The 27,196-nt window shown below is 47.5% G+C and overlaps 1 protein-coding gene across 3 annotated transcripts in view; it reads right to left on the minus strand.

Annotated features, from left to right (window-relative positions):
* The window catches only part of LOC147010686 (uncharacterized), a 96,444-nt gene that overhangs the window by 43,766 nt on the left and 25,482 nt on the right, over window positions 1–27,196 (minus strand). For all 3 annotated transcript variants that reach the window (XM_085859672.1, XM_085859670.1, XM_085859671.1), the window contains exons 2-6: window positions 6,640–6,689; window positions 3,583–3,657; window positions 1,871–2,106; window positions 1,099–1,194; window positions 755–965 (exon numbers count right to left, since the gene is read on the minus strand). In XM_085859672.1, the coding sequence (XP_085715798.1) occupies window positions 755–965; window positions 1,099–1,194; window positions 1,871–2,106; window positions 3,583–3,657; window positions 6,640–6,676 (655 nt within the window). In that variant the 5' untranslated portion in view covers window positions 6,677–6,689. The remainder of the gene's footprint in view (window positions 1–754; window positions 966–1,098; window positions 1,195–1,870; window positions 2,107–3,582; window positions 3,658–6,639; window positions 6,690–27,196) is intronic.

Raw genomic sequence — 27,196 nt, forward strand, 5'->3', positions numbered from 1 at the left:
ACTTGGACTCGTCAGAGAGTAAACTTCGCGAACCCACGTGCCATTCTTTTGATGCTAGCCACACACTGATGTCATATTCATCTCGACAAATGCATCCAAAAGCAATTTTTTACCTCCGCTCGTCCGTCTCCGAAGGTGGACGAGGTAATGTCTTCACCTCTGTCTGTTTTTCTATCTGTGAGCAAGATGTCTCAAAACATTATAATTGATAGATTCAGACAAAACCTGTTGGGCAGGTTGGGTGTGTGACCAGGACGAATTGATTGCATTTTGGTGAAGATTCGGATCTGGATCTAGATACTGGTATTGTAAAAAATGATTTTTCACCATTGAGAGATAGGGCTAAAAACGATTTATAGCACGATATCTCAAAACGTTATGGACGGACGCTAACGTAACTTGGTGGATTAGTTGGGTCAGTGACAAGAACAAGCCGATTGGATTTTGGTTGAGGTCCAAAACCAGATCTGGCCTATCAGTGGGATACAAAATGTAAACTGTTCAGCCTGGTGGAGGTGTGCGCCCTCCCGATTGACGTTCTAGTTTTCAGTGTTTGGAATATTTCAACTTCTACCCAAAGGGCAAAGCGTTTTCTTAAAGCTTGCTTTTATAGAAAATAATTTGTCTTACATTGAGATGTTGCTCGTAGAAATGTAGCATAATGGATATTGAAACAATCTGCTGATGAACTACCAAATAGCAACTTCATGTTATCAACTTGATCACCATGACTGTAAATTAATTGCTGTCTCACCTAGAGTGGTGCTTGGTGGATTGAGGATCAGGCAGTTGGATCCTGCGCAGCATTCCATGATGCAGTTCATCGCCATGCGTTGGTTGCTGCTCGTCTTGACCTTGACGACGCTGTTGTTAAGTGTGGAGACGTCGCACATATCTTCTGAGAGGCAACTATTTGTGCTGCACCCAGAGCTATACGCGACTGGACTTCCTTCCTCTTCCGTGAGCTGTTAGATATATATGTAAAAAAAAAAAAAACAATATTTGTGAGTTGAGGCCAAAAAAGTTGTCCTGTATCATGCAGTACCTTTTACTATGAAGAGTGAAAGACAAACGAGTCGTTTCACCACTCAAAAGTACCTTGCAATGGGTTTCCTCTGCTTTGCAATTCACTGTACTTGTACTTGTGTTTGTGTAGCAGTTTGGGCCAGTGCACTGCAATCCCTGGCACGTCATCTGCAACAATTTGAAGTCCCTCAGAAAACTCCACTTAATAATTTATTCCTCAAAACATAGTGTAGTATATTTACCCATGCAGCACCATCAACCAATCCATAAACTAAAGGAATAATAGACTAAATCAACAAAATGATCATTGATGTATGCTAACCGTCGTAGGAAACAAGAAAAAGCTGATGTTTAGGGTGTTAACACTCTTTGGCTCCGGCGGTTAGCACATATCAATTAACGTTTTGTTTATTTCATACTAGCAGAATTACCAGGCATTGCGCAGGAAGAGAAACGTGAATAAGTAACACTTTGTAGCCAAAGGAGATTTGGAAATTGTAATACCCCCTGCCACCACCAGGTGCCGCTACACAGTACACATTTACATAGAAAATTTACGCTCCCCCCCCCCCACCCCCTACACCTCTGTGTGAGGCGGCAGCCAAATAGCCTTTGTTACCCTCCACACAAAGTTGTATTGGTACTCCAAGTTTGGAGTTTGTAACTTCAAAGATGTGGTCGTGCATAGAACACACACATACAAATAGAGAGAGATTTTTGCCTTTTATAGGTATAGATATTGTTCTACCTGTCCGCCGATGGAGATCAACACTAGCCTTCACGAGAAAGACTATGGTAGTTATTAATTCTACAAACAAAAGGAGTTTAGAATCAGGCTAGGTACCGGAGCAGCGGTTGTGATGGGGGACTTTGTTGTTGCAGCAGCGGTTGTGACGGGGGACTTTGTTGTTGCAGCAGCGGTTGTGATGGGGGAGTTTGTTGTTGCAGCAGCGGTTGTGACGGGGGACTTTGTCGTTGCAGGTGTCGTAGTGGAAGGAGGCATTGTACTCGATGTCGTCGGTTGATTTGTTGTGCTCGGGTTAATGACACTAACAGTTGTCTCGATGCTTATGTTCGGTTCTGTATAATACAGGTTATGAGAACAATAATGAACACTGCATAAACCCTTCTGAGGTTCCCCATATGTACATGAGTATGTAAACTGTGCCAGCCATATTTAGGTCAGAGTTTTTAAAAGTGATTCGGCAACACTGGTCTTGGCTTGGTGGTCCTTTTTACAGACAAACTGGTTATTACCTATTGAGGACATAAACAGTCTTCAGCAGCTGTTTTCTCTTAAGGTTCCCCGAAGTCGGATGCAACAAACACCATGCGGGAAGCATCAATGGTTGAGAGAGTGGCTGTACCACTGACGCTGTGCCCTTTAGGTTAGGGTGGGAATTTGTAATTTGTTCAGGGTGTTGGTGATAGCTCATCTACTCTTCGCGAAAGACACCATGGGATCTTTAACGTCCACCAATTAATGCAGTGGACTGCCACACAGTTTAACGTCCATACTAGGAATAGCACACACATCAATGCCTCACCCTGCCTGCAAGACACCAGGTTGACCATTTGTAGCTGGGTTGAGATTCAAACCCAGGCTGGACAGCTCAGAGACAAGTGTACGTACTTCTAGGCCATCCTGGTAACCCTCCTTAAGTCATTTCTTACTTATGATTAGTCCTGGTAAATCCATCGGTTTTATTTATTTATTTGTATGCAGACGATGGCTGCTTGGTTGCATCATTGTCTTGGAGTGCAGCTGTGCCGCCCCTGTTACCAGCACGATGGTACTCATTTCACCGACCTCGGAAGGATGACGGGCTGTGAACCTGCCTGGTGTTAATTCAATGGAAACTGGCTTGATTTCAAGACCCGAGGACCTTAAGCCAGCCACCTTAACCGGTCAGCCAACACCAAGCAATCCATAGGTGACCCTAAAACATTGCAACCTAATCAACTAAAAGTTAGCGTGATAACTCATTTACTTCGAAACAAATTGAGTCGCCGCATCGGCACCAAACCCCTTGGACATGTCAGCGGCATAATCTCATGGAGCATGTAGCGTTTCCCCATTTTGTGAAATGTTTCTTGTGCAATTGTACCGGTTATGCTATATCAAGTGAAACGCAAGGCAGGTTCCAATAACTGAGAACTTGTATAGCCAGTAATGACACACACTGACAGGGAGAAGGAGAAACAGGACAACAGAAAGATGAGGAAAAGGAATTTTGGGATGGCCTGTTTGGTATCTCCATCTATGTACTGTACTTATCGCGTGTTCAAATCCCATATGCTCTGTTCATTTGTCTGTCGTCCGCTTGTGTCCTTATAATTCAAGTAAAAGTACAACGATGTCTCCTTACGTCCTTGTCCAGCAGGTGACGCACTTGAGGCATTTGAAATGATCTCGGAACAGGATATTCACAATCGTCTTACAAACACCAACGTTTATACAGAAGTCTTGCCTTATGATTGGCTACAAGTTGCATCTGTGATGTCATTTACCCCTCTTATAATATTGACAACAGTTTCCTGGAGTGACAGCCTTACCTGTTGCGTTTTCGCTGTGGCTTGTTGACGTGCTTTCCCTGACAGCGAGCAAGCACAGTAATGTGCAGACGGAAACTGCAACCACAAAGGATCATCGTGAGTAAACCGGTGGTTCCTTTTATACACCATTTAGAAAATAACTTTTCACTTATTTAGACCGAGGCTTTCAATCAACACTGACAGGAGTTTCACCAAAGCATATGTCATCGTGAATATACATGGGTATCTGTGGGATGTCATTGTTATGACTTTCAGAGAAAAGGAAGATTATATGGATGGCGTTTCATCGGATGCTTCACTGGTAGGAAAAGACGATGAATGACTGTAGAAGAAGAACCAGACAGCTAATGCATATTTGCAAGAGACTTTGTGATGATGCAAGTTGATGTCCTGGTGGGGATACATGATTGATTAAACAAGATAGAGCTACACCTTATAATCAGTGATGGGAGACCTTGGAAGCAGGTCTTGTGCTTCAACATAGTGGTAAGAGAATTACCAATGCTGTTTTAAAGCCTTAGAAGGTCAGAAGCATCAACTTTGACATGAAGACCATGGCCTATTGCAGCCTGGTGTAGCTCGGAAATGGCCATTTAGTGGAACCTAGTGTAGCAACAAGTGCCCAGCGGACAATTCTCTGTCATTGGCTGCTTTTGATGATCATCTTTATGATGACGTCTACTCAAGGGTGATGATGACTTTAGATCACATCAAGAAACTCTGATTTGAAGTTTTTTTTGTTTGTTTTTTTGTATTGTCCTGGCGATTAGCTTTGGAACCATCTACATATTACATGCACAATATGGCAGAATTTGTTGATGTAAATAATGTTGAACAGGTTAGAACAGGTTGGGCCCATTGAGGAATAGCACCGGGAGAGTGGTTAGTGAGGAAAATGAGATGGCAGGCTTATTTAACAGGTATTTTGCTTCAACATTTACACAACAGTCAGGAGAATTGCCAATAGCTCAAAGTATCTGTCAAGGAGTTGAGGAAGGGCTTTTGTAGAAGATCAAGGTTGGAGTGGAGGAAGTAAAGGAACAGCTCGGTAATCTAAAAGTAGATAAGGGTCCGGGTCAAAATAATATGCACCCAAGAGTATTGAGGGATGTGGCTGAGCAGTAAGCAAGATGTTAACGGATATTTTTTAAGAGTTCACTGGAGTCAGGACAGGTACCGGAGGATTGGAGAGTAGCAAATGTAACACCATTATTTGAGAAAGGATCCAGAGAAGAAATGGGAAACTATAGACCAGTTAGTTTGACTTCAGTTGTGGGGAAGGTCTTGGAGACCTTAATTGAGGACCAGATGAGGAACCATTGAAAGAAATACAAACTAATTAATGATCGTCAGCATTGGTTTACCAAAGGTAGTTCCTGTTTAAGAAATCTTTCAGAGGTCTATGAAGTGGTGTCTTATTGGGTGGACGAGGGAAAGACAGTGGACATTCGTATATCTAGACTTTGAGAAGGCATTTGATAAGGTACCACATCGGAGATTGTTAGCCAAGGTGAGGGCTTGTGGAGTGGCTGATCAGGTAGCTAATTGGATTGCAAACTGGCTTAGTAATAGGAAGCAAAGAGTGATTGTGAGTGGGAGGATGTCTTGCTTGGAGGATGTAAGTCGCGGGGTACCTCAGGGATCGGTACTCGGACCATTACTATTCATTATTTACATCAACAATTTGGATAATGGGGTAAGGAGTAGGCTTTCCAAATTTGCAGATGACACAAAGCTTGGAGGTGAGGTGGATAGCAGAGGAGGTGGTGACCAGATTCAGGAAAGTATTGATACTTGTATGGATTGGGCAAATGATTGGCATATGGAATTTAACCTGAGCAAGTGTAAGGTGTTGGGGATGGGGAAGAACAATGAAAATAGAGATTACATTATGTAAGGGGTAATATTAGAGTGTATCACACAGGAGAAGGATCTGGGGGTGGGAATAGATATGGGAGGTAAGCAGGCAACACAGTGCCAAGCATGTATAGGTAAAGCAAATAGGGTTTTAGGTTGTATTCGGAGGGGGGTCATTTATAAATCAAAAGCGGTTGTCTTATCATTATACAGGAATTTAGTGAGGGCCACATCTAGAATATTGTGTGCAGTTTTAGTCACCACAACTCAGGAAGGACATAGATGTCATCGAGAGGGTTCAACGTAGGGCTACGAGATTGATTCTGGGCCTAGCTGGACTCAGCTCTGAGGAGCGGCTGAAGGAGACAGGGCTTTATACACTAGAAAGGAGGCAGTTACGAGGAGATATGAAAGAGATGTTTAAGATAATGAAGGGTATAGATGCCATAGAGAGGGTTCAGCGCAGGGCTACGAGATTGATTCTGGGCCGAGCTAGACTCAGCGATGAGGAGCGGCTGAAGGAGACAGGGCTTTATACACTACAAAGGAGGCAGTTATGAGGAGATATGAAAGAGATGTTTAAGATAATGAAGGGTATAGATAAAATAAGTGCAGAATAATTATTCAGCAGAATAGACAGTGATAGGACCAGGGGCCTTACATAGCCTGAGCGTAAATAATAGGAGAGTTAAGGCGGTAGCAAGGCAGGGGACTTTCACTCAGAGAGTAGTTAATGCATGGAATGGCCTCCCTGGAAAGGTAGTGGCAGCAGAAACACGAGATAAGTTTAAATAAGAATTAGATAGGTACCTGGAAGTTTTGGAGATAGAGGGGTATAGGGATGTTGGCAGGACTTCTCAGTAGTTTGAGCATTGATGGGTGATTATGTGTCTGTGTAGTTGTTGGTGGGGGTCTCGTCAAGAGGTGTTGTGTAGTTGATGTGTTTTTTTTAACCTAAGAACCATCTTTGCCCATGTCCCCTTGCCTGGAAAGAAAAAAAAACTACCAAAACAAAGAAAAATTTTTTTTGGTCTGGTGTTGATGTGGCGCAGACATGATGGGCTGAATGGTCTCCTTCTGTGTCTAGTTTCCTTGTGTATCTTTTTTCAATTTATTTCTGCACGGTATATATTTGGCCCTTTGAGCAATGTTCTACTTTCCTTCCTTATCTAATACATCATTTTGGAAGCTCTCACTCACCTTTGACAAATATCTTGGACACCATCTGTTCACCCATCACTCGCCGAGGCCTGCCAACGTGAAAATCAAAGAAAAATTGCAAAATTGATTAGATCAGAGAGTTAAAATGTATACACATGGACATGTACACGCATAAACGGTATTGACTAAAATTGAAATGGTATGTGAAGGAGGGGTATAGCGTTGGACCAGGAGAAAACTAGGGAAACAGTTGACGCAGGTGTATTTGGGCTACAACCCCTGTTCTTTGTTCATATCTCATTAGCTTAATCTAACAATTAACTTCTCCTTCATCTCTTAACCCATTCTTTCCATTAACATAATTACATAATGTAACTTATTGGGATGACAGGATGGATTAGAGGTACACATACTCACCTCTGAGCTGTCTAGCTTTGGTTTGAATCCTGACCCAGCTATAAACTGTCATCCTGGTGTTTCATGGGCAGGGTGATTCATCAATGTGTGTGCTGTCCATCAGATGGAAGTTAAACTGGTGTCTTGTCTGCCAGCATGCATTGGTGGATGTTAAAGACCCCATGATGTCCTTTGCAAAGAGTAGGTGAGTTATTGCCGGCAGAGGAGGTGAGCTATTGCTGGCACCATGGTCAAATTCAAAATTCCTGCCATAACCAACAGATGACATTGCATCAGCAGCACAGCTGTGCCCTCAGCTTACAGCCAGCTGTCGTGTGCAGACTGTGGCTGCTGCTTGCATCATTTTCTGAGGGTGCAACTGTGCTGCTGATTCAGTGCCCTCTATTACCAGTACACTGCACTGGTACTCATTTTGCCAACCTCACAAGGATGACAGGCTGAGTCAACCCCACATGGTGTTGATTCAACGGTGTATGGGATCAAACTCAAGACCCTAAGATCTTAAGCTGTCTACCTTAACTGTTAAGCCAACATCAGGCTTGCCCCCAGCTCATCATGCTACCCAGATGCAGCCTTGTGCTGCATACAAATGAAAAAGAAGAATATGTATCTTAATATCCATGCCCCTTTTATTACCAACATATATATTCCATTTACTCTTGAGACAATTCCCCAGTATAGATGAGACAATATCCTCCAATGTTTGAGAGATACCAGGAGATATTTAACAACCACAATCCAAGTGTAGAGAGGATCTGAAGGTTGGCATGTTCTGAGATAGTGCCCCCTGCCAGCACGACTCCAGGATGGGCAGTTTTATTCAGAATGGACCACATGGATTCACATGGAGGAAGAGACTAATCAGAGATGACCACTCGATGAACACAGCTTTCCTGCCATTCCTTGGGAGGCTTGAGTGCAGTTGATTTAAAAAAGTTTGAGGGAGTGAATTACAGGTGGCAGCTTAGGAGGCCATCTTTAAGGTGAAAAGAGGCTTCAGGAAGCACTTTTCATGTTAAAGAGGAATGAAGAAGAAGTCGTGGAGATGGGTAACCAGCAATGAAAGTCATCCACGACTGTTGACAAATTCGACAAATATGCAAGCTGAGCAACACACCCAGAAAAGGCAAGCAAAGAAACATACACTTCACCTAACAATCATATTAACCAACACTGAGAGAGAAAAAAGTAGTGGGTTGGAAAGGATCCATGGTGCCAGGAGGCGAAGCAGCCGAGGGACGGGGGATCTGGGAGAGTTGGAAGGGTTTGGAAGAGTGAGAAGGGACTGGGAGAGTGAGAAGGGACTGGGAGAGTGAGAAGGAACTGGGAGAGTCAGAAGGGACTGGGAGAGTGTGAAGGGTCTGGGAGAGTGTGAAGGGTCTGGGAGAGTGTGAAGGGTCTGGGAGAGTGTGAAGGGTCTGGGAGAGTGTGAAGGGTCTGGGAGAGTGTGAAGGGTCTGGGAGAGTGTGAAGGGTCTGGGAGAGTGTGAAGGGTCTGGGAGAGTGTGAAGGGTCTGGGAGAGTGTGAAGGGTCTGGGAGAGTGGGAAGGGTCTGGAATAATGGGAAGGGAATGGTGTGAGAGAATAGGAAGGGTCTGGGAGAGTGAGAAGGGTCTGGGAGATTAAGAAGGTTCTGGGGTAGTGGGAAGGGTTTGGGAGAATTGGAAGGGAATAGTGTGGAAGAAAGGGAAGGGTCTGGGAGAATGGGAAGGGAATGGTGTGAGAGAATGGGAAGGGTCTGGGAGAGTGATGAGGGAATGGTATGGGAGAGTGGGAAAGGTCTAGGAGAGTGAGGAGGGAATGGTGTGGGAGAATGGGAAAGGTTTGGGAGAGTGGGAAAGTTCTGCAAGAATGGGACGGGTCTGGGAGAGTAGGAATGGTCTGGGAGAATGGGAATGGTCTTGCAGAGTGATGAGGGAATGGTGTGGGAGAATGGGAAAGGTCTAGGAGAGTGGGAATGGTCTGAGAGAGTGGGAAGCTTCTGGGAGAATAGGGATGGTCTGGGAGAGTGGGAAGGGTCTGGAATAATGGGAAGGGAATGGTGTGAGAGAATAGGAAGGGTCTGGGAGAGTGAGAAGGGTCTGGGAGATTGAGAAGGGTCTGGGGTAGTGAGAAGGGTTTGGGAGAATTGGAAGGCAATAGTGTGGGAGAAAGGGAAGGGTCTGGGAGAATGGGAAGGGAATGGTGTGAGAGAATGGGAAGGGTCTGGGAGAGTGATGAGGGAATGGTGTGGGAGAGTGGGAAAGGTGTGGGAGAATGGGAAAGGTTTGGGAGAGTGGGAAGGTTCTGGAAGAATGGGAAGGGTCTGGGAGAGTAGAAATGGTCTGGGAGAATGGGAATGGTCTTGGAGAGTGAGGAGGGAATGGTGTGGGAGAATGGGAAAGGTCTAGGAGAGTGGGAAGGTTCTGGGAGAGTGGGAATGGTCTGGGAGAGTGGGAAGCTTCTGGGAGAATAGGAATTGTCTGGGAGAGTGGGAAGGGTCTTGGAGAATGGGAAGGGTTTGGGAGAATCGGAAGGAACTGGGAGAGTGGGAAGGGCCTAGGAGAGTGGGAAGGTCAGAGAGATTGGGAAGGGTCTGGGATGATGAGAAGGGGGTTGAGAGAATCGGAAGGGTCTGGGGTAGTGGGAAGGGTTTGGGAGAATGGGAAGGAAATGGTGTGGCAGAAAGGGAAGGGTCTGGGAGAGAGGGAAGGTTCTGGGAGAACGGGAAGGGTCTGGGAGAGTGGGAAGGTCTGGGATAATGGGAATGCTCTGGGAAAGTGGGAAGGGTCTGGGAGAATGAGAATGGAATTGTGTGGGAAAATTGGAAAAGGTCTGGGAGAATGGGAAAGGTCTGGAAGAGTGGGAAAGGTGTGGGAGAGTGGGAAGGGAATGCTGTGGTAGAGTGGGAATTGAATGGTATGGGAGAATGGGAAAGGTCTGGGAGAGTGGGAACATTCTGGAGAATGGGAAGGGACTGGGAGAATGGGAAGGATCCAGGAGAATGGGAAGGGAATGGTGTGAGAGAATGGGAAGGGTCTGGGAGAGTGGGAAGGGAACAGTGTAGTAGATGGGAAAGGTCTGGGAGAGTGGGAAGCTTCTGGGAGAATGGGAATGGTCTGGAAGAGTGGGAAGGGTTTGGGGGGGAGCGAATGGTGTGGGAGAAAGGGAAGGGACTGGGAGACTGAGAAGGGAATGGTATGGGAGAATGGGAAGGGAATGGTGTGGGAGAAAGGGAAGGGTCTGGAAGAGTGGGAAAGGTCTGGGAGAGTGGGAAAGGTCTGTGAGAGTGGGAAGGATCTGGGAGAATGGGAGGGGTCTGGGAGAAAGGGAAGGATCTTCGAGAGTGGAAAGGGTCTGGGAGAGTTGGAAGGGAATTGTGTGGGAGAATTGGAAAGGTCTGGGAGAGTGCGAAGGTCCTGGGAGAATGGAAATGGCCAAGGAGAATGGGAAGTGATTGGTGTGAGGGAATGGGAATGGGCTGGGAATGGGGGAAGGGAGGGGTCGGGGAGAGTGGGAAAGGAATGGTGGAGAATGGGAAAGTTCTGGGAGAGTGGGAAGGGTCTGGGAGAGTGGACAGGTCTGGGATAATGGGAAGGGAATGGTGTGGCAGAATGGGAATGGTCTGGGAGAGTGGGAAGGATATGGGGCAATGGAATGGTGTGGGAGAATGGGAAGGTCTGGGAGAGTGGGAATATTCTGGGAGAGTGGGAAGGGTCTGGGAGAATGGGAAGGGTCTGGGAGAGTGGGAATATTCTGGGAGAATGGGAATGGTCTGTGAGAGTGTGAATGGAATTGTGTGGGGGAGTGGAAAGGGAATGGTGTGGGAGAAAGGGAAGGGTCTGGGAGACTCTGAATGGAATGGTGTGGGAGAGTGGCAAGGGAAGGGTCTGGGAGAGAGTGAATGGAATGGTGTGGGAGAGTGAAAATGGAATGGTGTGGGAGAAAGGGAAGGGACTGGGAAAGGGGTAAGGGAATGGTATGGGAGAATGGGAAGGGTCTGGGAGAGTGGGAAGGGAATGGTATGGGAGAATGGGAAGGGTCAAGGAGAGTGGGAAGGGTCTGGGAGAGTGGGAAGGATCTGGGAGAGTGGGAAGGGAAGGGTCTGGGAGAGAGTGAATGGAATGGTGTGGGAGAAAGGGAAGGGACTGGGAGAGGGGGGAGGGAATGGTATGGGAGAATGGGAAGGGTCTGGGAGAGGGGGAAGGGAATGGTATGGGAGAATGGGAAGGGTCTGGGAGAGTGGGAAGGGAATGGTATGGGAGAATGGGAAGGGTCAAGGAGAGTGGGAAGGGTCTGGGAGAGTGGGAAGGATCTGGGAAAATGGGAAGGGGAGGTTCTGGGAGAGTTGGAATAGTGTGGGGAAAGGGAAAGGTCTGCGAGAGTGGGAAGGTTCTGGGAGAATGGGAAGGGTCTGGGAGAATGGGAAGGGATTGGTGTGAGAGAATGGGAAAAGTCTGTGGGAGTGGGAAGGGAATGGTCTGGGAGAGTAGGAAAGGAATGGTGTGGGAGAATGGGAAAGTTCTAGGAGAATGGGAATGGTCTGAGAGATTGGTAAGGTCTGGGATAATGGGAAGGGAATGGTGTGAGAGAATGGGAATGGTCTGGGAGAGTGGGTAGGGAATGGTGTGGGACATTGGGAAACATTCCTGGAGAATGGGAATGGTGTGGGTAATGGGAATGGTCTGGGAGAGTGGGAAGGGTCTGGGAGAATGGAAATTGTCTGGGAGAATGGGAATGATCTGGGAGAGTCAGAAGGGAATGTTGTGGGAGAAAGGGAAGGGTCTGGGAGAGTAGGAGGGTCTGAGGGAAGGGTATCCCCCTCCCCCCATAGGGAAATTTTGTAATTTTTTCCTGATGAATTTACACTCGAAGGCCGACAGAAACCTTGGCACTGCATGAAAATCTATCAAAAAATAATGAAAGCGGTATGGGCTGTTGAAGTACACAAAAACTGTTAGATGAGACCACCACCTAAAGCGGTAGTGCAATTTCTACATCATGCTCGTTGCCATGTACATCTGATATTACCAGCCTGCTCGGTGATGTCAATGGTTATAGTGTCTGCTCCGAGTCTGGGAGGTTGGTGGTTCAAATCCTGGGCGAGTCATACCAAAGACTTTAAACATGGTATACGTGCTGCTTCCAGCATATAAAAAGAATAAGAGCATGGATGAACAACCATAGGTTGGTAATAACAGCACAAGCTTTGAGAAGGCCTATATATGGCCTCCTGTGTTGAAGTTCCTTATGAGGGAATTCTTGTTATTATTATTATTATTATTATTATTATTATTATTATTATTATTATCGTTCAGGTATTGGCCTTGAGGTGTGAGGATGCAACCGGACTCGACTCCACAGTCGTCACAAAGTCAAATCCAGCTGAGGTCAATGGCATTAAGAGTTTGGATTCTAACCTTTCGGTGTGCCATTGCCATGTTGCTACTGGATTGTTGGTTCAAAAAAAGCCAAGCAAGCTCAATCATGACCTTCAGGATGAAGGTCACACATTTTCTCTCACCTTTATCAGGACAACACGAACAGTTTTGTTGGCGTTGCATGGTAAAGGTGAAAAGTGTGAAAGCTAAATTACCATGTATGTCTCCAAACAATTATAAATTTCATGTTGTTGTCGACTTTCAACTCTAATCTTGCACAAGCATACATTTTATTTTGCAATAAAACACTTCGGCAGGAACAAAAGCAGAAGATCAGGTGTATGCTATTCCCCAGGTATACCGTGGCTCGCATCCCAGTCGACCAATTATGTTTAATTTTTTCCCTTTAAACCTGCTTCCCAAAGGTTTGGTGTCCTTGGAAACACTTCACTAACAATACACGGTCAGAAGGACAATTGGGAGCCAAGGTGTGTGATTTATAAATAAATAAATAGTTAAGCTATCGGAACAGTCATGGTGGGTATGACTCACATTTTATTGGAATTAAACTTGACCATTTTTTTGTGATGCTCAGTGTTTATTAAAAGGTTTTTTTTAATGCAGTAGATATTATTTAAATACAGTACACAAAATTATGTTTAACTATGTGGTATGCCAGCAAAAATGGTCAAATCTTGACTCCCCCACCTCCGCTCTCCCTCCTTCCCCAACTCCTCTCCTCATTCACTCCCCTTCCATCCCTTTACTCCTAACTACATTTCTTTATTGTTCCCCATCCTCCAAAACTTCCAAACCCTTTACTACTACTTTTATCAATTTTTTTTCTCAATTCTCCCCTTGCACTTTGTGCAGAGGTAGGCAGCTGGGTTCCTAATCAACCCTCTCAGAGCACGCAGGTGTAGTTTGCTACAATATATCGAAATATACTGCATGTGCCTTGAGAGGGTTCAACAGAGATGAGATGCTGGGAGGCCAATTCAGAAGAGCTGAAAGTAAGGGATGGAAGAATGATAGGAGAGAAAATGGAGGGTAAACTAGGGGGGAGGGGAGAAGAGGAGAGAAATAAAGTTTTGGAAGTGGGTATATGAGCATGGTTAATAAAGGTGAGTGAGGACAGGTGTTGGAAGTAGGGTTACCTGTGTGTTGTGCTGAAGAATAATCCAATTTAGCAAAGAAAAGAAACAAAATGGGATTGACCAAAATGTGTTTAAATTACAAGGTAACGTTTCAGGGATTAATATAGACACTTAAGGGAAGACTAATAGTATTGACCCCTTTTGGACTTCTTCCTTCCAACAAGTCATGAGCTACAGGTCCGTGTTACCTGACAAAGAACTGACAAAGTCCCTCTTCTCTCTACTGTCACACTCTCTACCCAAGTCCATCTAGTCATGTTGTCCCCTCCATTCCTTCAGATTTGGGACCCAGCACTATCTCATGCCATCCCTGATTTGTGACTCGCCGTTCTATTGACAGACTATTTTCTCCCTGAGTTATACAGGTGTTAAAGAGCAGAACAGGATGAACAGTCAGCAGATAGAAAGTGGGGTAAGGGGAAAACGCAAAAATGTATGAAAGTCGGGGTCTCGGTGGGTGCAGCAAAGTTCAAAGGTAGAAATGGGAGAAATCATGAATTGGCAGTGGACATCAAACTGAAGCCCTTGAGAGGATAACACGAAATGGAAGATGGTTCAACAGAAGATAGAGAATACGTGAAGGCGGTCAAGGAATAAACTTGAGTGCTAATAAGCTTACACTCGGCTCGGATAATAAAGTCAGGATTTCTGGAACCTTCCCATATGTCTATCACTTGAACTCTTATTATCCTCCCCTGAAAGGGAGAGACTTGCAATCGGGCGCTTCATTCAGAGCCAGAGTGGTCCAAATTAGCTCTCCTAAAGCTCTTTCCAAGTCTTGTTAAGTAAAACGTATATGAAGCCTCCATCCATCCATTGGGACCATACTCTGTGCAGAGCAGTGTTACTGCCTAAGCAGTCTCCTTGGCTAGTGGGCGCAATCTTGGACGGGTTGCCATTCCAACACAGGATACCAGCATACTGACACTCATTTTGCTGACCTCGGAAGGATGACAGGCTGAGTTAACCCCACCTGATATTAATTTAACAGCTGAGCGGGATTCGAACTCGGGACCCTAGGATCCAAAGCCCACCACCCTAACCATTAAGCCAACACCAGGCATACATATTAAGCCTGGTGTTGGCTTAATGGTGAAGGTGACTAGCTTAAGATCTTAGGGTCTTGAGTTTGAGCCCTTGTTGGCTGTTTAATAACACCAGGTGGGTTGACTCAGCTTGTTGTCCTTTTGAGGTTGGAAAATTGAGTACAGTACCAGCTTATTGGAAACAGAGGCCACTGCATCAGTGACACAGCCATACTCCCAACAGTGATGAAACCGGCAGCCACAGGCTGCATATGAAATAATAATAATAATGGGTATATTGGTTGGACTGTTAAAAACTTTTATTTAATTTCGGCCAAGTAGAGGTTGTGACTTATATAGAACTGCAACATCTTTAACTATGCTGTGCTTCATATGGTGAAATAAATTTCGAGATCATGAGGCGTTTCATGGTTGTGTGCAACAAAATGGCTGTACACAGGATCAGGCAGCCATGTTGCACAAAAACCTTTTCTTTTTTAATACATTGTCGAGGCTCGTGGAGGAGCTGTGATGGAAGACAATCAGAACACAACACAACAAAGGGAACAGCAGGAGAAAGGGGAAACACCAACAGCAGGGTGGAAGGAGAAAGTAGATGGAAACGGACAAACAAGGGATGCACGTAACGACGAGGGGTAAGGGAGAATGCAAAGGGTGGACAATATGGATACATCAGCAAAATTTTGGGAGGGTGCAGGTTGGTTTGAACTTTCTACTTCTCAAACTGATTTTCAAGGGCAGAAAGCAATTTTCTAAGTAGACGACCTAATAATGTTTTTGCACTGTTGGGAGCGCTTCACAAGAACGTTACTGTACATTTGAGACCAATAAAGAGAGCTAAGGGACTAAGGGCAGCCCTGTTTGACGACAGCCCTCCCATTCCAGCATGGCTGAGACCGAGAGATGCCTTATTATTTTGAAAACCTTTTTCACCTTTTATATGTAATGTTAAGGTATTTCAGTTTGTGTCTTTATGTTGCCAAATCTCCCATTCCCCACAAGCACGTATCATATGAATATGGATCCTGATTTGATCACCTCTCAAGGTCATTGAACACACCCCCTCAGTCATTTCACCACTTGTCCTTCTGATTAAGAAAGCTTTGAGAATTTTACGAACTGGAAACGATACAGATAGAAACTGATTTAACATAATAATTTAAATTTGAACTTATACCGTCGACTTAAAGAAATCCTAAGTGATGTCTGAGCAGTTCTAAGTTGAATACAACCTGAAAACTGCTAAGTCATGCTTTCGTGGATTCAAATAAGACTTCATATAATTGCCTAACACCATTTACGCACCAAACACGTCATATAGATATACAGGGTGAGTCATAAGTCATGTCCAATGGGAATTTTTAGCTGTTGTTTATGTTATGTTTCTGTCTCGGATAGCTACGAGAGATGGCAGACCCCATGAGGGATAAACTATCGGAAAAAAGTGGAACTTTTGTGTGACTATTTAAAGTCACGCATATATGAAGGATGCACGGAAACTTTGGAAGAACTCAAACATAACGTGTGGACACAATGTGCAGCAATCACACCACAAAACTTCCAGAATGTGAGAGATTGCTTCGTCTGTCGTATTAACATTTGAGTTCAATGCCAGGGAGCAAAATTATCAATATTTATCGAAATATTTGTAAAAATATTTTAAAATCCTTGTAAGATGTGACATGGGTGTGTGTGTGTGTGTGTGTGTGTGTGTGTGTGTGTGTGTGTGTGTGTGTGTGTGTGTGTGTGTGTGTGTGTGTGTGTGTGTGATATATATGTATATATATATATATATATATATATATATATATATATATATATATATATATATATATATATATATATATATATAATGCGGGTATGCTTTCACATTGTAAGGAATAACGAACCGTGCTTCCCCATTGTCTCGGGTCACTCACCTGCAGTGAACACAAGGGTGCATTTATTTTCAGATATTTTCATTTACGGATACTTTCAGACAGATCTGTGATTTTATTCCTGGTGTATCGGCTTCGACATCTGTTGGTACGCGAAATTACAGCTTTCTGCATCACCCGGAAGGTACCGAACATTAATATCAGTCAGTCAATGAGTGGTAAGAATGAACTTTATAATAATGTATATATTTTTTATATATTTATATTTATAGATAGACATATTTATAGATATATGATTTTAATAAACAGGAAAAAGTTCCTGCATGAGGCTAGTGTGAAAATATTCTGACTCAACCTGGGACTCAAACCCAAGGACCTCATCGCTTACACAATGACAGCCCACTGAGCTATTGAGTCTTCAGGATATCCTCAGATATTTCTCACACTGACACTGCAAGCTTTATAATGGCCGACGTCTTACGTGCCTGCTCGGCAGACCCTGAATGTGTGTGCATATGTGTAAGTAATTGTGTATATGTATTCTGAGATAAATCTCATCGAGAAATGTAATAAACAGGAATAAATTCCTGTGTGGGGCTGGTGTGAAAAAATTGAAACTCAACTCGGGACTCGAACCCAAGAACCTCATCGCTTATGAAGTGACAGCCCATATATATATATATATATATATATATATATATATATATATATATATATATATATATATATATATATATATATATATATATATATATATATATATATATATATATATATATATATATAAATGTATGTATATATATATATATATATATATATATATGTATGCCCCGGTTAGAATAGGTATACCATATCCCTGTGTGTCGTAAGAGGCGACCAGGGTTGCGTCAGGAAGGGCATCCGGCGTAAAAACCTATGCCAAATCATGATGCGGACAACAAAACGAATTTCCATACCGGATCGGTCGAGGCCCGGGTTACCAACGACCGCCACTGGTACCGGTGGTCAGCAGGGTACCAGTGGAAATTGTGCTACTGCTGGGCGAAGGAGGAGAAGGAGACAGGGAAGGCGAGTCTGGAGGCAGTGGGAGAGGGAGAAGGGTAGAAGTGTGTAGGTGAGAGTTGGAACTCTGAATGTTGGGATGATGACTGGCAAAGGGCGAGAGTTGGCTGATATGATGGAGAGAAGAAAGGTGGACATACTGTGTGTACAAGAGACCAAGTGGATGGGAAGTAAGGCAAGGAGCATTGGAGGTGGTTTCAAACTGTTCTACCATGGTGTGGATGGGAGGAGAAATGGTGTCGGGGTAATCCTGAAGGAAGATTAAGTCAAGAGGGTATTAGAGGTGAGGAGAGTGTCTGACCGAGTGATGAGTGTGAAGTTGGAAATTGAAGGGGTGATGATGAATGTCATCAGTGCATATGCCCCACATATGTGGTGTGAGATGGAGTATAAAGAAGATTTCTGGAGTGAGTTAGATGAAGTGGTGGAGAGTGTATCCAAGGATGAAAGAGTGGTGATTGGAGCAGATTTCAATGGGCATGTTGGGGAAGGGAATAAAGAGGATGAGGAGGTGATGGGGAGGTACGGTCTCAACAAGAGAAATGTGGAAGGGCAAATGGTGGTACAGTTTGCCAAAAGAATGGAATTGGCAGTGGTAAATACGTATTTCAAGAAGAAGGAGGAACACAGGGTGACATACAAGAGTGGAGGAAAGTGCACACAGGTGGATTACATCTTAAGCAGGAGATGCAACCTGAAAGAGATTAGTGACTGTAAGGTGGTGGCAGGGGAGAGTGTAGCTCGACAGCATCGATTGGTGGTCTGTAGGATGACTTTAGACATGAGGTTGAGGAAGAGAGTGAGGGCTGAACCAAGGACCAGATGGTGGAAGCTGAAGAAGGAAGACTGTTGCGTGAAATTTAGGGAGGAGGTGAGACAGGCGTTGGATGGTGGTAAAGATGGGTGGGATGATTGGGCAACGACAGCAGAAGTTGTGAGGGAGATAGCTAGGAAGGTACTTGGTGTGACATCTGGACAGAGGAAGGAAGATAAGGAGACTTGGTGGTGGAATGAGGAAGTACAGGAAAGTATAAGGAAGAAGGGGTTGGCGAAAAAGAAGTGGGATAGTCAGAGAGATGAAGAAAGTAGGCAGGAGTACAAGGAGTGGCGGCGAAAGGCAAAAAGCGAGGTGGCAGAGGCCAAGGAAAAGGCATATGACGAGCTGTATGAGAAGTTGGATACAAAAGAAGGGGAAAAGGATTTATACCGATTGGCATGACAGAGGGACCGATCTGGGAAGGATGTGCTGCAGGTTAGGGTAATAAAGGATGCAAATGGGAATGTGCTGACGAGAGTGTGTTGAGAAGGTGGATGGAGTACTTTGATGAGCTGATGAATGAAGAAAATGAGAGAGAGAGAAGGTTGGAAGAGGTGGAAATAGTGAATCTGGAAGTGGGGTGGATCAGTAAGGATGAAGTGAGGACTGCTATGAAGAAGATGAAAAGTGGAAAGGTGGTTGACCCAGATGGTATACCAGTGGAGGCATGGAAGTGCTTAGGAGAGATGGCAGTGGGGTTGTTAACCAGATTGTTTAATAAAGTCTTGGAAAGTGAGAGGATGCCGGAGGAGTGGAGATTAAGTGTTCTGGTTCCGATTTTCAAGAATAAGGGTGATGTGCAGAGCTGTGGAAATTACAGAGTGATAAAGTTGTTAAGCCACACCATGAAGTTGTGGGAAAGAGTAGTGGAAGCTAGGTTGAGAGGAGAGGTGACTATCTGTGAGCAGCAATATGGGTTTATGCCAGGAAAGAGCACCACTGATGCGATGTTTGCTTTGAGAATGCTGATGGAGAAGTATAGGGAAGGCCAGAAGGAGTTACATTGTGTGTTTGTGGATTTAGAGAAAGCTTATGATAGGGTGCCAAGAGAGGAGTTGTGGCATTGTATGAGGAAGTCGGGAGTGGTGGAGAAGTTTGTGAGGATCGTGCAGGATATGGATGAGGACAGTGTGACAGCGGTGAGGTGTGCGGTAGGAATGACGGACCGGTTTAAGGTTAAAGTGGGATTGTACCAAGGATCGACTCTGAGCCCTTTCCTGTTTGCATTGGTGATGGAAAGGTTGACGGACGAGATCAGACTGGAGTCCCCATGGACTATTATGTTCGCGGATGACATCATGATCTGCAGGGAGAGTAGGGAGCAGGCTGAGGCGAGCCTCGAGAGGTGGAGGTACGCACCGGAGAGAAGGGGAATGATAGTCAGTCGGAGTAAGACGGAGTACATGTGCGTAAATGAGAGGGAGGGTGGTGGTATGGTGCGGTTGCAAGGAGTTGAGGTGGGGAAGGTGGATGGGTTTAAATACTTGGGATCAACTGTCCAAAGTAACGGAGAGTGTGGGAGAGAAGTGAAAAAGAGAGTGCAGGCAGGATGGATTGGTTGGAGAAGAGTTGCAGGAGTGATTTGTGACAGAAGGGTAGCTGCAAGAGTGAAGGGGAAAGTATATAAGACAGTAGTGAGACCAGCTATGTTGTATGGTTTGGAGGCGGTGGCGCTAACAAAAAGACAGGAAGCGGAGCTGGAGGTGGCAGAGTTAAAGATGCTGTGATGACTCGTTGGGAGTGACGAGGATGGATAGGATAAGGAATGAGTATATTAGAGGGACAGCTCAGGTAGGACGGTTTGGAGACAAAGTGAGAGAGGCAAGATTGAGATTGTTTGGACATGTGCTCAGGAGGGAAGCGGAGTATATCGGGAGAAGGATGTTGAAGATGGAGCCGCCAGGCAGGAGGAGAAGAGGAAGGCCAAAGAAGAGGTTCATGGATACGGTGAGGGCGGACATGCGGGTGGTTGGCGTGTCAATGGAAGATGTGGAGGATAGAGCGAAATGGAGACGGTTGATCCGCTGTGGCGACCCCTAACGGGAGCGAGCCGAAAGAAGAAGAAGAAGAAGATATGTATATATGAATATATATGTATATGTATATATGTATATGTATATGTATATGTATATGTATATGTATGTATATATATATATATATATATATATATATATATATATATATATATATATATATATATATATATATTGTTACGGATTCGCGCCCGCCGGCGTGCGAACGGCCACGTAACTCGAATCGCGGCACGTCGCCCACCGGACGGACAATCCAGTCGTGACCCTCTCGGACTAACGCCGGGAACCAGTCACGGGTGGACCTTTCGGTCTCACCGCGATCGAGCCAATCGGCCCCCGCGTGGGATAGGGTTGCTCGCCAAATTCGACCTACCTAAGTACCCACACGGAGGGTAGACCGGGCGATCGCACCTCGCCGCAGGTCGACTTCGGACACGGGCCACTTAAGCGACCCGTTCCGTACTATCGGGATAACCGAGCGGTGTTATTCGTCGACCTCGACGGTTCGATTAATTATCGGGCGTATTCAGCCCACTACCAACCCTTTACGTGAAGCAAGATGAGGATTCAATGAGAGAAATGACGAAGCGAAGCGGGAAACAGTTCAACACAAAGCACATTTATTCGCGATGAAAGGAAAGCACACATATTAAATTCCACCAAAAGCACATAGAAAAGGAAAAGAAACACAATGCAATTTTACACAAAAAGCAAATGCGACAATGCAGATCTAATACCGATTACGCGAGCACACGGCAACACTTATACAATTTTACTTCACAGACGGCGCCGACAACACATATCCAAAACCAAGAAAAAGAACACCCTCAAGGATGAGGCGGGCCTGAGGCCGAGACCGGGTCGGGCCGACCCGTCTGGTGATGAGACGTGGAGCGGCGATGGTGCCTCAACTCCGCGGGCCTCGCGGACAGTGTCTGGTAGGGGGTGGGAAAAGGGGCCCCCTTGGTCGCACTATCTCAGCGCGGGGGGAAACAGGAAGGGGTTGCTGATGCTCGGGGTAAGGAGGATTTTTACTCTGTCTAGAGTCCCGTGACGAGCGTCTCCACCTCGACCAGGTCGCGCCGTCGGCCTCCCTGGTGTGCAGCTCCCGGCATGACGCGAGCACCCCCTCGTCTGCCTTCGCCGCCTCTCCACAGCTCCGTCCTCTTCGCTCCGACTCCAACGCACACGACGACGACGACGACCAACAACCAATTCTTCCTCTTCCCAACTCCACCGACTGCGAAGTCTTAACTCAACTCTACTGATGAACGCGGTCGCTTATATAAGCCCCGTGGCTTCGCTCTCTCATCTTTGACCCCCTGCCTTCGACCTTTCACCTCGCTCCCCATTGGCCCGAGAAAAAGTGGGCGTGAATGCATTTTGATCCATGAATTTGCATATAGCGACCGCCCTCCAACGCCCTGGAGGCAGGGCCAAATCGCCCCTCGCTCACCGATTGGACGGAACAAAAGTGGGCGTGTGTCGTTTTTGATCCGTTTTTGGAGCGGAAAATCCGTGGTTTTGTACACGCTGTTCGGCGCGCGCCCTGCACGAGTCCAACACCGGTACCCACAAGCGGCGCAAGAACGGTGGCGATGCGACGGTTGCGAGGTGTGACGGGAAAGGGCGCCGCGGTGGGTGGTTGATGTTGTGGTTGGTGGTGGTAACAATGGCGGTTGGTCCAAAATAAAGATAGTAAAAGAAAAACGGCTATCCTGAAGAGTTGCAGCACGCATGAATGACATGTATTCCCACTAGACAACGGGTTTGGGCCTAACTACACATATACTTACCGAGATACCTCACCTAAGGGACCTGAATAGTGGTTTGCGAATTTGGTAACCACAACACTACCCCCTCCCCTTTTTACAGACTCGTCCCGAGTCGTCAAATTTTCGTGTGCCATCATGTGTAGTTTTCCCCTAGTACATTTTACCTACGGATCCCTGAGTGCGACATTCATGGTATTCGTGTCCCCAAAATAAATAACCTGAGGGCTGCGTAACTACCTAAACAAACTCACTCACACGGACGACTTAAATAAAATTGCCGGCGCTAGGACAGACATGCCGGGGGCGCACTCATATTTACAGTACATCTTAACCTTAACTTACAAATTTTACACTAAACCATGGCCCAGGATCAATGATCTCTGCAAAAAGAAAGCAGTTAGCAGGGAGCCAGGCTGCTCGCATGCAGTCTCTGGCTCAAAACATTGCAGGTGACAGGGAACGTGGCTGGCTGCTCACATGCAGTCCAAGGCCTTCCCTTTTGAACTGAACGCAGTGAACCACAACGGTGCATGGGCTGCACAACGTAGTCTCCGTGCCAGCTCAAGTGGCACACGCAATGAACACAACGGATGGATGGATGAATGGATGGACGCAAACACGGTGCACGGGCCGCCACTGCAGGCCCGTGTTGTAGCTGCCAACAGGGCAGTTCTTGCAGCTTGCAAACTGTTGCCTTGATCCTGGCGCACATGGCAATGAACAGGGGGGGCAAAGCAAAAATTGAACGGGGCTGGTGAACGTGGGCAGTGGGCATGGCATGGCAAAGGTAGCAGGCAAACACAGCCCGCCGAAGAAGGCCGTTGCAGGCAAACACAGCCGGCAGATGAACTGGCCGGCACAGGCCTTGAAGTACCACAGCTGCAGATGATCCGGCCGGCACAGGCCTTGCAGCAACACAACAGCTGCAGATGATCCGGCCGGCACAGGCCTTGCAGCAAAAACAGCCAGCTGGCTGAAGTTGGCCGGCCTCCGCCTTGAAGCAAAACACGGCCAGCCGATGAAGTTGGCCAGCCTTTGCCGTTCAGTGGAGGTTGGTGGAGGGAGTGCGGTGGTGCTGGCCACTTGGAAGGCGGGCTCGGACCTACCTACCTGTCTCCCTCCCACCTATCGCCTTTGCCTGTCACTGTACATACCCACTCCCTTAATTTGTCAAAAACCAATTTAGCCCCCACTTATTTTTTTATTTTTATTTTTATGTTTACTTCCCCTCTATAAATCGTCCCCTAACCCCCTTTATCGTCCTTGTTCGGCTAACCTATCCTGTCACCTGGCCTACTCCCGACCCCTACGTTCCCTTCCCGGAGGGGAATAAGGGAGAGCTAACGTCCTGTGTCGAGGCCCAACGAAGCCTCAGAATGGCCTTCCCAGAGTTCGGCGATCTAACCCAAAGTGGGTCCAGCGGCCCACAACGAGAGCGAGGGGATGGATGGTGCGGAGGGGTACATCTCCTAATCTACCCTAACCATTTAACTGTTAAACTACCCCGGGGCTTTCAACAAGCGCCTCTCGCTTAAACTATTGGTTCTATAAACCCAGATTCCCGTCGCCTGTGTTGGTGTCCTCACAATTTCGGGCCTCGCCCCCCAATTTTCTCTCCGTGCCCTCACACGGTCTCATGGCTGGGACACGTGGCCCCCTTTTGGCAGGCACGACCCTCTGCCGAATCTCCCGCTATGGCACCCCCGGGCACTACACTGCCTCCGAGCCTACCAGCTCCCTAACACCGAGGAGTGCCCCCCATGGCACCTCCCCTGAAACGCACACGTGGCAGGCCGGCCTCCCGGACCCCTTTCCGAGGGTCACCCGTGCCCACAACACTGCCCACGCGGCTAATGGCGCCCCGGGCCCCGGCACCAAGCAGGCGCACCCGTGCCCACTACGCTATCCCGGCCCCCCATGGGCCCTTGGCCTACCACGGCCGACTAGCCTGGTGCCCGGGGTACCCACTCAGCGATACTCACCTTTCGCAGCCACGCTCCCAAGCCCGTCAACAGGGCTCCTGCACCCCTCCAAATGGGTTTTGAGCCTACATTCCCACCAACAGCAAAACGACCTCCATTTTTGTTAATTTGACTAACCCAGCTAACTCACTTTACTCTGACCCCGGGGTCCCTTGGGCGGGAGTCACTCCTCCCCCCAAATCACTCATCGCACCATGCATTCCCCATTCGCTCCATACACACAGACCCGCTGGCCTCACTCACTCACCAAGTACTCACCTCACAACTCACCAACAACTCTTCAACACACACACCACTGAACTCTGCCATCCTCTCTGCATCCCCTAACTCGTGGTCCCACATCATCCCTTACACTACAGCACGTTCCTTTTAACACTACGTAGCTAAACTACGTCCCCTCTACACATCCACAAGTCTGTCACTGTCTCCAAATCATCAAAAATCATTTCCCAACCTAAATCTCGCTATCATCCCTCTAACTAATCCATTCCACGGACTCCATGAGGACTTACCCCTGCCCCATGAAGTCGGTCTAGCTAAACTAACCCTTCCCCCTAACTAGTTTCCATCCTGTGCCCCGGTCAAGGGGGTCTTCCACCCCTTGCCCAGGAATCCTGTGCACCCGAAAGTGAGGCTTGTTTTTTTTTTTTTTTTCATGCGCAGCACCTGCGCGGCAACTCGCGCACTTTACACCTGCAACTGCCCGTGACGTCATGCAGCTGCACGTGTTCCTCGTCCCTCCTTGGACGGCACCATCCGGCAGAGATACCCCTCCTGCCGGATTCCAACCCCACGTGCAGCCATGGCGTCACCGTGCGCATAAAAAAAAACACAAGCCCCACGTCTCGAGGGGTTCCCCACGCGAACACATGTGCTTTGCCCGTTGGAGCTTAACACACACGATCGCGTGGAGAACCCGTCCGGTCCAAATCCGTTTACCTGCCTAAACTTTGTCCGTCCGCGGGATCGGCAAATCCACCGCGTGCGTTTCCGGACCGGGACTTCACTTTCGCAAGCGAGCACGTGGAGGTCTCGTGCGTTGCACAGCACGGACCTCGTGCTCACTGCTGGGTGAACCCGGCACGGTCCCCGAAACAACTACAGCCGCTACTCGGCTTTCTTTCCTCACATGTCTCCGTTGTCGCCTCCATTCCACCCACGCACACCTGCGTGTTACGACGCTCACACTCCACACCATTAAACTCACACCGGGAGACGCGGCTGCATGCTCCCGCATGCCAACCGACATCTCCCTCACATACCGCTCTCTCACACACACGGTCTCCCTTGCATAACCCATACCACTCACATGTGGTGCTCCATTCACTCGCGGTTCCTCATCCACACACCGTGCCTCACTCACACACGGTGCCTCACTCACACACCGTGCCTCACCCACACACGGCGTGCTGGGAAGCACGTACTCCGGCACCATCGCCACCACACCACTCACACACGGGGTCGCTTCCACACACGGGGACGCACTCACACCTTGCACCACACACACAGGGACAACTACACTGGGGATTTGTGTCCCCACAAGGGTCTCCGGGGCCTCTATACCCCCCAAGCTCTCCGTGCACCTGTCCACAGCACCCGTCCCCTCAACCTCGCAAAGCACGACCGAACTCACCTGGTCGTGACTCACCTCAAGGGGGAATACTCCCTCCCCTCGTTCCTGGAGGAGGCCATCCAGGTGCTCGCACTGGGTCTCTACCCAGTCCACCAGCTCACCCTCATTGTCCTCCACTACCTCCGTGTGTGTGTGTGCGTCACTCACCCCGTCTTCATCGTGTAGTCTCTCCTCTATTTTTTCTGTCTCCCGTGTCTCAATACATTTATAAGTTTCTGTTGTCGTCACCTCGTGTCTCGTCTCGCACGTTTTTGTCTCCCCATTTAATTTTTCCCTTTCGGTCATCGTCACTTCTTCTGTCACGACCCTCGCCCAACACGCCCCCCGAATTATTTTTTCGCCCGCCTCCACCGCGGGCCCGACAGCCGTTGCACCCCCTTCCAGCTCGTTTGCTCCCACACGTGGAGTCGCCATTCCTATCTCCCTGGTCACGGCCTTCATGCCCGCCTGCAGGCATCGGCCCATGTTCTGCGTCTCACCCCGCAGCTTTTTCGTTTCTTCCTTCATGTGCTTGTTCATGACTTTCATTTCGTTTATAAATTCATTTGCGTTTGTATCCATCTTTTCGATTATTTGTTGTGTATTCGCATCCATCTTTTCGTTCATGTTCGCATTTATCTTCGCTGTCATTTCCGCCAGCATGGCGAATAGCTGGGCCATGTCGGGTGCGCTTGGGTGAGTCGTTTCGGCAGGGATCGGGGAAGGGTTCTGGTGGTGAGGGGAGGGGAGGTGTCATAAACCGCGGCCGCTGCCGCACCTATTTCGGGCTCTGGGTTCAGTTGGACGAGTTCATGTTCCTGCACGGGCATTCCATCCTGGGACATGGATCCTACACATTCTACATCAATTTCTAATACCCCCGGCTCCCGCTCGCCTTGAGACGCCATCTTGCTTCTCTTAAAGGGTTAATTTGAATCGCTCGTAATTTGGAGTGAATCGGGGGTCGCTTCTCTCACCCCTGGACCGATTCCCGTGAATTTAGCTGGAGACAGGAGAGCCCGTTTTCCTGTTCTCCGATACCAGTGCCGCGAGGAGGGCGATGGATTTGTATCGCACGACCTGACACCAGTGTTACGGATTCGCGCCCGCCGGCGTGCGAACGGCCACGTAACTCGAATCGCGGCACGTCGCCCACCGGACGGACAATCCAGTCGTGACCCTCTCGGACTAACGCCGGGAACCAGTCACGGGTGGACCTTTCGGTCTCACCGCGATCGAGCCAATCGGCCCCCGCGTGGGATAGGGTTGCTCGCCAAATTCGACCTACCTAAGTACCCACACGGAGGGTAGACCGGGCGATCGCACCTCGCCGCAGGTCGACTTCGGACACGGGCCACTTAAGCGACCCGTTCCGTATTATCGGGATAACCGAGCGGTGTTATCGTCGGCCTCGACGGTTCGATTAATTATCGGGCGTATTCAGCCCACTACCAACCCT

Source organism: Eptatretus burgeri, chromosome 16, assembly GCF_056783735.1.
Source record: "Eptatretus burgeri isolate ZD-2024b chromosome 16, Ebu_testis_v1, whole genome shotgun sequence".
NCBI classification, from domain to species: domain Eukaryota; kingdom Metazoa; phylum Chordata; class Myxini; order Myxiniformes; family Myxinidae; genus Eptatretus; species Eptatretus burgeri.